The sequence below is a fragment of the Pseudophryne corroboree genome, chromosome 9 (genome assembly GCF_028390025.1).
Source record: "Pseudophryne corroboree isolate aPseCor3 chromosome 9, aPseCor3.hap2, whole genome shotgun sequence".
In the NCBI taxonomy this organism is placed as follows: domain Eukaryota; kingdom Metazoa; phylum Chordata; class Amphibia; order Anura; family Myobatrachidae; genus Pseudophryne; species Pseudophryne corroboree.
Window position 1 is genome coordinate 345,122,486 of NC_086452.1, and position 14,211 is coordinate 345,136,696.

Consider the following 14,211-nt stretch of genomic DNA (forward strand, 5'->3'; position numbering starts at 1 on the left):
AGCATATGCCCCTCACTTGCAGGTGTGTGAGTACTAGGGCTAATAAATACAGTTACCCCAGAGCAAAGTCACATGTACATAGAACAATCACAAAGCACTATCTCAGTCTCACTCAAAAAGTTCAGTTTTTCAGGAATTGAGAGAGGAGGAGTTAGGATTGTAGATGGGAGGAGTTGGGACTAGAGAGGGGAGGAGTCAAGATTAAACAGTAAACCGCCACCCCTAAAAGAAAAGTCTAGATCCGTCCCTGATTATGACAGGGGAGGCACTGCCTCCCCTGACTGCACGTCCCTGCTGTAACTGCTCCATTCCTACAGTCAAAGCCAGCTCTAACATTAGGCAGCTTTAGGTGGCTGTCTAGGGATGCCGGCATCTGCAGGGCGCCACTGAATTCATCTAGCAAAAAACTGAAGGATGTCTCTGTAATGCTGCTGCCGCCTGCAAGAGGTATCCTACCAATGCCGAGGAAAAAACATGAAAAACAGCTTAAGGGTAAGTAACCCATAGGGGTTCTGCGGGACCACAGACAGAACAGACCTTACAGCCCGATGGGTGGTTTGCACTTGTAAACAGCATAATAAGGAAAACACAGGTACTGGGGCACAATACAGTACAAATGGAGGAGGAGGGGGGTCAGTAATGAACTTACAGATGGGAGGGTGGAACACAATAAGGAGCATACAAATAAATGTATGCCTGTGAGTATATATGTATGTATACACATATAATTAAAAGGGATGCAGTCGTTTAGAATACCGACACTGGAATCCCAAAACCTGGCGGAATCCCGACAGCCGGCATCTTGAATGTCAGTATGCCAGAGAGAGTTAGCGTTGGGCTGCGGGGAGAGAGGAAGGGGTAGGGTTAATTCATTTCATTCAAAATGTTGGGATTATTGTGGCCGGGATGACGCTGTCGGTATTCTGACAGCCAGCATCCCATACCAACCCCAATGAAATATTTCCACCAGACCCCATATACAGTATATATAGAAAAAATAAAGTGAATTTGGCCTTAGTGTCCTATATGATTCCTAACATCTTGGCTAGCGTGTATACATAAAGAATAGATGACGCTCAAGGACTCCTAGGGGTATATGCAATTCCGGACGAATTGCGCCTTTTTTTCGTCAGTTTAAAAATTCGACTGTACTCGACAGCCGCAGCCCTCCCGCCGGGACCATGAATTCACCATATGCAATACAAAACGCATTCGACACTCCCCTTGGCGAATAACGGACCAATCGTCGAGTAGTGGGCGTCCTGAATTCGACTTCCCGCCGTTTTCAGCCCTTTATTAGGGCTTGTTTGCTGCGTGCTCAGCAGCCATTTTGTGAACCTGCAGAGAGGTGTGAGGAGGTGCAGAGCTAGCAAATTGGTTGTTTGCTGTGGTATCGTTTGGACACCCAGCAGGCTTTAATCCAGGACAGACAGGAGGATACCTGTTACCCCAGAGGAGAGTCAATTTTGGAGCGATTTCTACATTTTTAGGTAAGTTCCACATGTGGGTCTGGTGTTGCATGTATGTGTTTGTGTAGTGGGGGTTGCCATGAGGTGTACATGGGGTGTTTGGGGTATGTCTTTGGGGTGTTTGGGGTATGTATATATATGAGTGCAGGTATGTGTATACTTAGCTCCTGCTTGTATTGCTGCATTTTTTGGGGGGTAGTTTTCTGTTTTGGGGTAGTTTTTCACGGTTTTTTTTCTTCTTCATAAAATGACTTTTTGGGTCATGCTTTTGCATTGGTGTACCTCCAGCATGTGCAGGGATGTTTTTTGTCTTGTTTGGGGTGATTTTAGAGTGTGTCAGTATCCATGCGGTCGACATGTGATGTCGTTTGTTTGCCAAAACTGGTTTGTTTGCTCCTATTTTAGCACTGGTGTATCTCCAGCATGTGCAGGGGTGCTTTTTGGCTTGTTTGGGGTGACTTTGAGCAAGTTTGTGTCAGCCATGCGGTCGACATGTCACGTCGTTTGTTTGCCAAACATGTTTTTTTGCTCCTATTTTAGCACTGGTGTACCTCCAGCATGTGCAGGGATGCTTTTTGGCTTGTTTGGGGTGACTTGGAGCAAGTTTGTGTCAGCCATGCGGTCGACATGTCATGTCGTTTGTTTGCCAAACATGTTTTTTTGCTCCTATTTTAGCACTGGTGTACCTCCAGCATGTGCAGGGATGATTTTTGGCTTGTTTGGGGTGACTGTGTGTGTCAGCCATTTTGTGTGTGTCAGCCATTTTGTGTGTGTGTCAGCCATTGTTGACCTCCAGTATGTGCAGGGATGCTTGTACGGGGGTTTTGGCTTATTTGGCTGTTTTGTTTTTTCTATTTTTTTTTTATTTTTTTTTTATGTGTGTTTGGTCCTGCTTGAGAACTAGGGTCCCAGCAGCATGACATGTGGTTGCATGTAATTTTGTAATGTGTGTTAAATTTGTAAAAATATATATTTTTTCTTTTTACAACAGAGATGTCCAGAGACAAGCGGCCCCGATCCCACCATTCCCCCCACCCCTCAGAAGAACTTTCCCTGCATAGCAACGAGGAGTGGGAGCCGACCCAGGAGGAGGATACGACCGACCAGGCATGCAGTGACCAGCCGCGGTCGTCAAGGGACCAAATGGAGAAGTCAAAGAAAAAGCCTAGAAAGGTAAATACTGACAACACCTGCAGACACAATAGCATCCAACTTGACACACCCTAGTTTGCGCACTGCCATGAACACCTACAGGTATCTTTGCGCACTGCCAGGGATACTGACACTCACAGGTACATACCGATCTTAGTAAATGCATGTTTTTTTTCTAATCCCTAAAGGCAAGAAGCCAGCCAGAGGAGCAGTCGGAGGAGGAAGCCTCTGGTGAAGATGCAGGACCGAAGAAGCCGCGTGGACCCAGATACACTGAGGCGGAAAACTGTGCCCTAGTGGATGGCGTCGACAGGTCCTACGACGTTCTGTATGGACCAAGGGCACAGACCACAGCAGCTAAGACCAAGCAAAACATCTGGGATGCCATCGCGAGACAAGTCACTGCAGTATCTGGAAACCGCCGGAGCACCAGAAACTGCATGAAGCGGTACAGTGATTGCCGCAGACAGACCAAGAAGAAGATGGGGATTCAGCGCCGACATGAGACAGCTACGGGAGGTGGTCCGGCTCTCAATCTGAAGTGGATACCCTGGGAGAACGTTATTAGAAGGCGCATGAACCCTGCCATGGTCGAAGGAGTTCGCGGAGGTGTGGACTCTAGCCGTCCTGCTGGCTTTCCCGAGGAGGAAGAACCGCCCAGAAGACGGAAGACGGCGGGAGACAAGCAGTCCAAAAGGAGGCCTGATGGTAAGAATACATTCAGATGAGCTGTTCTAAATCTTTTTTTTTTTTTTTCGTATTTGCTAATGTGTTTTTTTTTTTCCACAGACACGCCTGCCCAGAGGACATCACCTGCGCGCAGGACATCGCCAGCGCTCGGACCATTACCTGCGCAGCAGGCATCGACAGCAGCGCACGGACCATCACCTGCGCAGCAAGCATCGGGAGCGCGCAGATCATCACCTGCGCGCCACACATCGTCATCGCGTAGAAACTAAGTCACCTGCGCGCCAGACGTCGTCAGCACGCAGACCATCACCTGCGCGCCAGACATCAGCGCGCAGAACGTCACCTGTGCGCCAGACACCGTCGGCGACCACACCACCAGATGGGCGCCAAACTACAGCTCCTGCGCGCAGGCCATCACCAGCTCATCTCTCCAGGAGCTCTGGGACTGTGACCGAAGAGCCTCAACAAGACACTACCCTTGTGGACCCATCACCCGAACTGTTTGAGTCTACAGGGTTAACGGATGAGACTTTTCTTGGGTTTGAAGACAGCCGTGCAGAAGTATCCAGCCGGACCCTTGAAAAGTCTCCAGAATTGAGGACAAGCGAAGCTCCTGGAGTAGCGGCACCTCAGGATGGAGAAGGTTTGTATTTACTTTTGGGGGGGGGGGGTGTAACAGTTTTGTATAGTTTATTAACGTTAATTTTTTTTTTCTATTGCAAACAGAGGTGCCACGGACCAGCAGAGGACTAGCGTCGGGGATTGGTCCCTTCTACAGGCCGGATCTCCTACAGGATTCGTCAGAGGATGACGAGGTGGAAGTGCAGCAGCCTGCTGTTTCTACATCCCTGTGTAAGTAAATATAGAATTGTGTTATGAGCCACGGCTGTGGCTCATTCCTGTTTTGCAGTTTTGTTCTGTATTTCATGTTTTACTTCTGTTTATGTTCCCCGTAGGTGTCATGGGGTGCTCGGAGCTCACCCTTAAGGAGGGGATATTGTTATGAACCACAGGTAGTGGTTCATTCCTATTTTATGTTTATAAAGTTGTCTTGCATGCCAGGATTTCCTGTTGCTCTGTTTTAGAATACTCTTGTCTGCTGCCGCTGGTGAGTCTGTGTAATTGCAGCTTGTTCCCTTGTGTTCAGCCTCACCTGGCTGCTAATTGCATCTGGTCAGTTTGAAATCATGCAACAAGGCAGCTGCATGGGATTATTAATTAGGCCTCTCTGTTATATGCTGGCTGATTGCCGTTCGCAGATGCTGGTGATATTCCTGGGTTTTCAGTCTGCTTGAGTTCTGAGCTTGGTTCCTGCTAGTTCCTGAGCTTCCTGTGTCAGTCCCTGTGTCGATTCCTATGTCTGATCCCGTGTCCTGCCGTGAGGCGTTCCTGTCCTGAGGTCCAGTACCTTTGCCTGTGCAAGTTTCTGGCTTCTTGGTGTCCACCGGTCTGTCGTTTGGGATTCTGCCTGTCCTCCAGTTCTGAGAGTCTGTGTCAGCAGCATTGGGAGTTCCTGTCCGTTTGCCAGTATTCGTAGCGGTTCCGTGAGTAGCGGCACGGCCGCGTCCATTGGCGTAGGCCGCTGTATTCCCTTATTATTTCTGTCACTGGTGTTTTGCAGAGGGTTCTGCTTATGCTGTCACCGCCGGTACACGAGTATTGTGTCGGTGTGTGGTCAGCATTTCCTTTGTTGTTCTTTTCCTTTGGCGGCAAGCCGCACATACTTTGGTTTTAGGTTTGTTAGTAGCCCCTGGCCTTGTTGTTTAGTCAGAGGGCCCCTTGTTATCACCCTGTCTCGGTTCACTCTTTGTCTCTCATTAAGACCTGAGGGGGCATCGAAGTTGGGCAGACGTAATCCGCCCTTCAAACGCGGCTGCCATGGGCTCAAGCAACCATAGTCTCGCAAGAGTGTACTGACAGCACGGGTGAGACAACGGAGATAGGGCGCCAGGGGCTATTCCCTTTCCATTCCCCTTTCCCAGCATTCCGTCCTGGTGCTCTGGACTCGCTTCATAACATCTCCCTTGTTCTGAGCACCAGGAACCTAACATTATCACCAGCCATACCACAAAAAAGAAATAAAACTTTTTTTTTCTTTTTTGGTCCAGTGTCTAGTCTAGAATCCAGTCCTGTCTAGATTTCAGTGTGTTAGAATCCAGTCCGGTGTTAGAATCCAGTCCGGTGTTAGAATCCAGTCCGGTGTTAGAATCCAGTCCGGTGTTAGAATCCAGTCCGGTGTTAGAATCCGGTGTTTAGAATCCAGTCCGGTGTTTAGTATCCAGTCCGGTGTTTAGAATCCAGTCCGGTGTTTAGAATCCAGTCCGAATCCAGTCCGGTGTTTAAAAAAAAAAAGTCTTGTTTTGTTTAGCAAAATTTAGTCTTGCCTTGTCTTGTCTTGTCTTGCCTTGCCTTGCCTTGTCTTGTCTTGTCCTGTCTAGTAGTTTTAAATCCTCCTATGTCTACTATGCAAGCCCTGCAGGCATCTCTCGCAGCCCTGAACTCTGTATTCAGTGCTTTGAGACCAGAGCGACTAGAAGTTTTGCAGCAATCCCTAAAGCAACTGCAAAACCTTCTGACTAAAATCTTGCTCATTTTGCCAGAAGTCGTTGAGAGTACATCTATCTCTAAAGAGACTCTTGTTCACAGTATGGTGACAAGAGAATCCTCTGGTTTAATTGAAAAGAAAAGGTTTAAAAGTTTTCTGCGGCCCAGGCTCTCAGAAGAGGAGCGTCTGCGTCGCAGAAACTTAAACTTATGCCTATATTGTGGGGGTTTAGGCCACTATCTGCAGACCTGTGAGTTGCGCAAGCCAAAGTGTGGTGACGAGTCTTGCCCTCTGGCCAAGTTGAGTCAGGATACAAGACCTACTCCTGTCTCTACTGTGGCAGAGGTACTTGTCACACAACCCACACTAAAAAGCTCTGTCCTATAATTGGGGTCCTTGGGCAAGGGAGCCCCATTATAGATTCAGGAATCAAAAAATAATGTTTTTCTCCTCTCTTGAGGTTCCTGTGGAAGCGGAGTTGCAAGCCCCTGGAGTGGTGCCCGTAGCCCAGGGTCCTGGAGTGGTGCCCGTAGCCCAGGGTCCTGGAGTGGTGCCCGTAGCCCAGGGTCCTGGAGTGGTGCCCGTAGCCCAGGGTCCTGGAGTGGTGCCCGTAGCCCAGGGTCCTGGAGTGGTGCCCGTAGCCCAGGGTCCTGGAGTGGTGCCCGTAGCCCAGGGTCCTGGAGTGGTGCCCGTAGCCCAGGGTCCTGGAGTGGTGCCCGTAGCCCAGGGTCCTGGAGTGGTGCCCGATGCCCAGAGTGCTGGAGCGGTACCCGATGCCCAGAGTGCTGGAGCGGTACCCGATGCCCTAGCTTATAGAGGGACATCAAATATTATAGTTCAGGTGTCCATACCGGAAGGGGTCTCAGAAGCTGTCACCCCAGGTAGGGACTTGAAAAGCGCAACCCAAGAAAGGGTCTCTAAAACCATAGTTCTTGAAGGGAACTCGAGAAGCAAAACCCCAGAAGGGATCTTTGAAGTAATATCCCCAAGTGGGGTCTCGAGAGACGCAGCCCCAAAGAAGGGTCTAGAAGTCGCTTCCCCAGGAAAGAACTTAAGAAGCATAGCATTAGTGGAGGATCTGAAAGTTATTGCTTCAGCAAAAGTCCCGGAAGTCATAGTCCCGGGAGAACTTTCGATAATTATCGACTCAGAGAGGGAGGCCGATGGCCCGATCCCAGTCAGGGACGCCAACGGCCCGGTCCCAGTAAAAGAATCCGAGGTGCTGGCCCCTGCGGGGTTCCCGGAGGCCACTGCCCCTGCGGGGTTCCCGGAGGCCACTGCCCCTGCGGGGTTCCCGGAGGCCACTGCCCCTGCGGGGTTCCCGGAGGCCACTGCCCCTGCGGGGTTCCCGGAGGCCACTGCCCCTGCGGGGTTCCCGGAGGCCACTGCCCCGGCGGGGTTCCCGGAGGCCACTGCCCCGGGTGGGGTTCAGAAAGTCACTGCCCCGGGTGGGGTTCAGAAAGTCACTGCCCCGGGTGGGGTTCAGAAAGTCACTGCCCCGGGGTGGGGTTCAGAAAGTCACTGCCCCGGGTGGGGTTCAGAAAGTCACTGCCCCGGGTGGGGTTCAGAAAGTCACTGCCCCGGGTGGGGTTCAGAAAGTCACTGCCCCGGGTGGGGTTCAGAAAGTCACTGCCCCGGGTGGGGTTCAGAAAGTCTCAGCCCCGGGTGGGGTTCAGAGAGTCTCAGCCTCGAGTAAGGTCAATAGTGACCAGGTCCTAGCAAAGCACTCCAGTCAGTCAGATGAGAAGGAAACAGATCCTGACTCTGATATCTCAACATCCATAATCTTTGATGGGGACTTAGCCCAATTTCTGGCGCTTTACAAACACTATTACATTATTATGTTGTCTAGACCATTTCTGGGCATCACTCCAGAGAACCTTGTGCTCTATCTGATTTATTCTTTTAGAGGAGAGCCTTTTGAGTGGGCGACCAGCTTAATGAAAGCTGAAGATCCCATTCTTCAGGATCCCCCAGCATTCAGTGATGCAATTATTAAAAGATATGGTTCCAAAGAAATTGATTCAGGTTCATCTAGGTCAGCCGTCTTGTCTGCTGAGAGTCCACCAAATACTGCAAACTCAGCACAAGAGTCTCAGCCCGTTGTTTTGACTGCAGGATGTGCTTTTCTGACTTCTTCTTCTAATAATAGTACTTTGCCAGAAAGTTCAGCTCCCAAGGGTAAGAAACCTGTCTCTGATTTGAACGCAGCCTTGCTGGGTGGTACCATCAGCTCAGACAATGTTTGGGGAATTACCTTGGTCAGACCTAAAGAGCTTTGTAAAAAGAAGAAGAAGAAAAAGAAATAATTTTTTGACTCTTGCCTTGATTTAAAAAAAAAAAAAAAAAAAGATTTTTTTTTTCCTTGTCTTGTGTCCAGTGGCCACCATCAAGGGGAGGGCACTGTTACAAGTTGTTGCTACAACTTGTTTTTTTGTTTTCTTGTCTGTTAGACCAGTGTGTCAGGTTTTTTTTTTTGTATCCCTTGTTCTGGATAGTCTAAATTTTGGGGTCTTTTGACCCCTCCTCAAGGGGGGGGTGATGTTATGAGCCACGGCTGTGGCTCATTCCTGTTTTGCAGTTTTGTTCTGTATTTCATGTTTTACTTCTGTTTATGTTCCCCGTAGGTGTCATGGGGTGCTCGGAGCTCACCCTTAAGGAGGGGATATTGTTATGAACCACAGGTAGTGGTTCATTCCTATTTTATGTTTATAAAGTTGTCTTGCATGCCAGGATTTCCTGTTGCTCTGTTTTAGAATACTCTTGTCTGCTGCCGCTGGTGAGTCTGTGTAATTGCAGCTTGTTCCCTTGTGTTCAGCCTCACCTGGCTGCTAATTGCATCTGGTCAGTTTTAAATCGTGCAACAAGGCAGCTGCATGGGATTATTAATTAGGCCTCTCTGTTATATGCTGGCTGATTGCCGTTCGCAGATGCTGGTGATATTCCTGGGTTTTCAGTCTGCTTGAGTTCTGAGCTTGGTTCCTGCTAGTTCCTGAGCTTCCTGTGTCAGTCCCTGTGTCGATTCCTATGTCTGATCCCGTGTCCTGCCGTGAGGCGTTCCTGTCCTGAGGTCCAGTACCTTTGCCTGTGCAAGTTTCTGGCTTCTTGGTGTCCACCGGTCTGTCGTTTGGGATTCTGCCTGTCCTCCAGTTCTGAGAGTCTGTGTCGGCAGCATTGGGAGTTCCTGTCCGTTTGCCAGTATTCGTAGCGGTTCCGTGAGTAGCGGCACGGCCGCGTCCGTTGGCGTAGGCCGCTGTATTCCCTTATTATTTCTGTCACTGGTGTTTTGCAGAGGGTTCTGCTTATGCTGTCACCGCCGGTACACGAGTATTGTGTCGGTGTGTGGTCAGCATTTCCTTTGTTGTTCTTTTCCTTTGGCGGCAAGCCGCACATACTTTGGTTTTAGGTTTGTTAGTAGCCCCTGGCCTTGTTGTTTAGTCAGAGGGCCCCTTGTTATCACCCTGTCTCGGTTCACTCTTTGTCTCTCATTAAGACCTGAGGGGGCATCGAAGTTGGGCAGACGTAATCCGCCCTTCAAACGCGGCTGCCATGGGCTCAAGCAACCATAGTCTCGCAAGAGTGTACTGACAGCACGGGTGAGACAACGGAGATAGGGCGCCAGGGGCTATTCCCTTTCCATTCCCCTTTCCCAGCATTCCGTCCTGGTGCTCTGGACTCGCTTCATAACATCTCCCTTGTTCTGAGCACCAGGAACCTAACAAATTGTGAGCCTTCAAACAAATGTATGAATGTGTATAATAATTTCTAATTTTCTTTTCAGCTGCACAAATGCAATTGGTGGCAGACGTACAGGAAAGTCAGGATCCCTCAAATGTTCAGAGGGTACACACCCTGGCATCCCACATTACTTCCCGCCAGGATACTTACACGAATGTCGTTGAAACCAGACTGGACGCCATTGAAAAGACAATGGAGAAGATTGCAAACAGTCTGGTTGAAATGCAAAAGGCTCATGCCGACAGCACGGCCGAAATGCAAAAGACCAGACGAGAAGATCACAGGGAGACTATGGACATCCTTCACATTCTGGCCACATCCATCAACCGGCTGGTGGAGAACACATCATGCCTGGCACACAGCACTGACAACATGTCGGAGAGCCAACGACATTCGGCATCCAGCCAACAGATCATCGCAACCACACTGCAGATGATGTACGATAAGCTCCCAGAGCCAGCTCATCAACACGCTGGTGATCCACCACTTCCGCCATCACAAGCCACATGGACGCCATCCTGATATAGACGGTCACAGCTGTACCAAGGATATACAGGGATGTACCCCACCCACCAGATGCCTCCACCACCAACACCGGCCGCAACATCTACACCCGCACGGGCACCGAGGCCAAGTCAATACACTCCCCAGCCGCCCAGGGCATCGACGCCCCATCAGGAGGAAGACGAGGATCCGGACGGACAACCACCATAAGCCCGGTCGTATTGTTTTATTTACTGTTATGTTTTTCATGTATCCCTTTCTCCCCCTCCCATTAGTTTTTTTTTCTTACTATTGTTTTATATGTGTTGGGCACCCCCACCCGTGACCGGGTACTACCAAGGAGCTTTGTCTAGGCATACATGCGCGGGCATGTATGCGGGCGCGTGTGGTAACGGATGAAAGCTCCTTGTGGCTACATGTATGATGGGCCAAAGAGCTATTCTGATACCACTTTTTTTTAAACCAAAAAAATCCTTCTTGTATTGGTGTACAATAGGCTTTCACTGTTGTGTGAATTTACTATTCACTAGTGTTTGTTTTCGGCTTATTGTTATTCATAGGATTTGGTGGAAAATTGAAGTGGACGGCATAGTTCGTGTTGTGCGTACCAAGGTGAGTAAAGCCATGTTTCAATGTATATATTCAAGAAACTTTGGACCGCCTGCCCTTGTGGAACCACACAGCCCAGCAATGGGTCATGCTGGGCTGTGTGGTTCCACAAGTGCAGGCGTGTCAAAGTGTTGACCACTGACACCACTATTCCACTTTGGACCGCCTGCCTTTGTGGAACCACACAGCCCAGCAATGGGTCATGCTGGGCTGTGTGGTTCCACAAGTGCAGGCGTGTCAAAGTGCTGACCACTGACACCACTATTCCACTTTGGACCGCCTGCCTTTGTGGAACCACACAGCCCAGCAATGGGTCATGCTGGGCTGTGTGGTTCCACAAGTGCAGGCGTGTCAAAGTGCTGACCACTGACACCACTATTCCACTTTGGACCGCCTGCCTTTGTGGAACCATACAGCCCAGCAATGGGTCATGCTGGGCTGTGTGGTTCCACAAGTGCAGGCGTGTCAAAGTGCTGACCACTGACACCACTATTCCACTTTGGACCGCCTGCCTTTGTGGAACCACACAGCCCAGCAATGGGTCATGCTGGGCTGTGTGGTTCCACAAGTGCAGGCGTGTCAAAGTGCTGACCACTGACACCACTATTCCACTTTGGACCGCCTGCCTTTGTGGAACCATACAGCCCAGCAATGGGTCATGCTGGGCTGTGTGGTTCCACAAGTGCAGGCGTGTCAAAGTGCTGACCACTGACACCATTATTCCACTTTGGATCGCCTGCCTTTGTGGAACCACACAGCCCAGCAATGGGTCATGCTGGGCTGTGTGGTTCCACAAGTGCAGGCGTATCAAAGTGCTGACCACTGACACCACTATTCCACTTTGGACCGCCTGCCTTTGTGGAACCATACAGCCCAGCAATGGGTCATGCTGGGCTGTGTGGTTCCACAAGTGCAGGCGTGTCAAAGTGCTGACCACTGACACCACTATTCCACTTTGGACCGCCTGCCTTTGTGGAACCACACAGCCCAGCAATGGGTCATGCTGGGCTGTGTGGTTCCACAAGTGCAGGCGTATCAAAGTGCTGACCACTGACACCACTATTCCACTTTGGACCGCCTGCCTTTGTGGAACCACACAGCCCAGCAATGGGTCATGCTGGGCTGTGTGGTTCCACAAGTGCAGGCGTGTCAAAGTGCTGACCACTGACACCACTATTCCACTTTGGACCGCCTACCTTTGTGGAACCATACAGCCCAGCAATGGGTCATGCTGGGCTGTGTGGTTCCACAAATGTTCTTGGGAAAGGAATGAACATGACATCATTACTGTCTTTACTTAATATGTTTTTTTCCCCCCACAGATATCTACACAAGAAAAGAATGTAAAGAAGAACAAACTACTTTTTTGTTTTATTACATTTCATTTTTTATATAAAAAATAAAATACAATTTTATATATTTCTTCAATAAATTTTTAAAATGAGAAGTTTTCTGTGGTTTTTATTTAAATTATTAGTAAATACAATGTTAAATATGAGATGCAGTGGTATTGTGTTAGGTCGCCCATGGTACAGCAGGGGAACTGTCGTCTCTTTTCATCCATGAGGATTCAAGCCACTTGGGAAGGATACTCCGCAAGACCTGTGGAAGAGAATAGTATGAGGTTCCAGCTATTGGTAGTGTCACCCTTCTATGGAAAAGGTAAAGGTACAAGCAACACGACACAAGCAGGTTACAGCGGCCCCAAATGCAACCCTCCGGCACTTGCGTAACTACACATCCAAACATTCCCTGACGCAGCGTAAGCATTGCTGTCAGGGCATGATTGGATGTGCAGTTTTGCAAATGCCGGAGGGCTACACTTGGGACACGCCGGGGTGACTTTGGACAAGAGGGAGTTTTGGGCAATACATCTCACCTGAGCGGGGTTGTCTGCAACATGGCGGAGGTTCAGGTCCACATCACAAGTAGGTCGCCCATGGAACATCAGGGGAAATGTCGTGTCTCTTCACATCCACGCCACTTGGGAAGGATACTCCGCAAGACCTGTGGAAGAGAATAGTATGAGGTTCCAGCTATTGGTAGTGTCACCCTTCTATGGAAAAGGTAAAGGTACAAGCAACATGACACAAGCAGGTTACAGCGGCCCCAAATGCAACCCTCCGGCACTTGCGTAACTACACATCCAAACATTCCCTGACGCAGCGTAAGCATTGCTGTCAGGGCATGATTGGATGTGCAGTTTTGCAAATGCCGGAGGGCTACACTTGGGACACGCCGGGGTGACTTTGGACAAGAGGGAGTTTTGGGCAATACATCTCACCTGAGCGGGGTTGTCTGCTACATGGCGGAGGTTCAGGTCCACATCACAAGTAGGTCGCCCATGGAACATCAGGGGAAATGTCGTGTCTCTTCACATCCGCGCCACTTGGGAAGGATACTCCGCAAGACCTATGGAAGAGAATAGTATGAGGTTCCAGCTATTGGTAGTGTCACCCTTCTATTTGACCGCGGGTAACCCCACCGCTGACCGCAAAGTTCCCACCATTGAAACTAATGGAGGGAGCTGTGCGATGCGCTGTCTACCAGCTCAGACGCGCAAAGCCAATCAGGAGAGTGCCACGAAGTGGCGCTTCCTGATTGGCTGAAGGGACCTTTCTATGACATGAGTCACGGGGTGTCTCTGCATTCGGGGAAAGGGGTCCCATGTGTAAACATGGGACCCCTTTCAGTCCGTCTGGTTCGGGTTAATGCGTTGTTTTTTTTTTGCCAAGTATGTGGATTATAATAAAAGACCAGACACTGGATTAGGTGAGTATAATTTTATTTTCAGGTACCCCGGACGTCGACATTGGAGATGAGGCCAGTCGGCGTGTCAACATAGGTAAGTATGTGTGTCAGCATGTATGTAATAAAGTTATACTTTCACGGTGTCTGTGTCCTGTTTTTATTTGGGTATTTTTTTTGCAGTAGAACTACAGGTACCAGCGGGCCCGTTTCCCCCCCGCATGCTGGTACTTGTGGTTCTCTAAGTACCGGCTTGCGGGGAGGCTTGCTGGGACTTGTAGTTCTTCTGCAAAAAATATATTCTTACATTTTACTCAAGGCTATCAGCCCCCCATCCGCAGCCCTTGGATGGGGGGGACAGCCTCGGGCTTCACCCTTGGCCCTTGGGTGGCTGGGGGGGACCCCTTGATTAAAGGGGTCCCCACTACTCCAGGGTACCCCGGCTAGGGGTGACTAGTTGGATATTTAAGGCCACGGCCGCAGGGCGCTGTATAAAAGTGACCCCCGGCTGTGGCATTATCTTTCCAGCTAGTGGAGTCCGGTGCTGGTCCAAAAAATATGGGGGACCCCTACTCTTTTTGTCCCCCGTATTTTTTGCACCAGGACCAGGCGCAGAGCCCGGTGCTGGTTGTTAAAATACGGGGGATCCCCTGTCATTTTTTTCCCCGTATTTTGGCAACCAGGACCGGCTCAAAGAGCCCAAGGCTGGTTATGCTTAGGAGGGGGGACCCCACGCATTTTTTTTTTCAGATTTTT

The 14,211-nt window shown here is 49.8% G+C and overlaps 1 protein-coding gene across 1 annotated transcript; it reads left to right on the forward strand.

Annotated features, from left to right (window-relative positions):
* The first annotated feature begins 224 nt into the window (after nt 1-224).
* Nucleotides 225-10,704, forward strand: LOC134957028 (uncharacterized). The gene is made up of 6 exons (XM_063938810.1): nt 225-492; nt 2,461-2,642; nt 2,810-3,329; nt 3,411-3,954; nt 4,038-4,163; nt 9,638-10,704. Exons 3-6 carry the CDS (start codon nt 3,327-3,329, stop codon nt 10,114-10,116), a joined length of 1,152 nt encoding a protein of 383 aa, XP_063794880.1. The 5' UTR covers nt 225-492; nt 2,461-2,642; nt 2,810-3,326; the 3' UTR covers nt 10,117-10,704.
* Nucleotides 10,705-14,211: the final 3,507 nt, after the last annotated feature.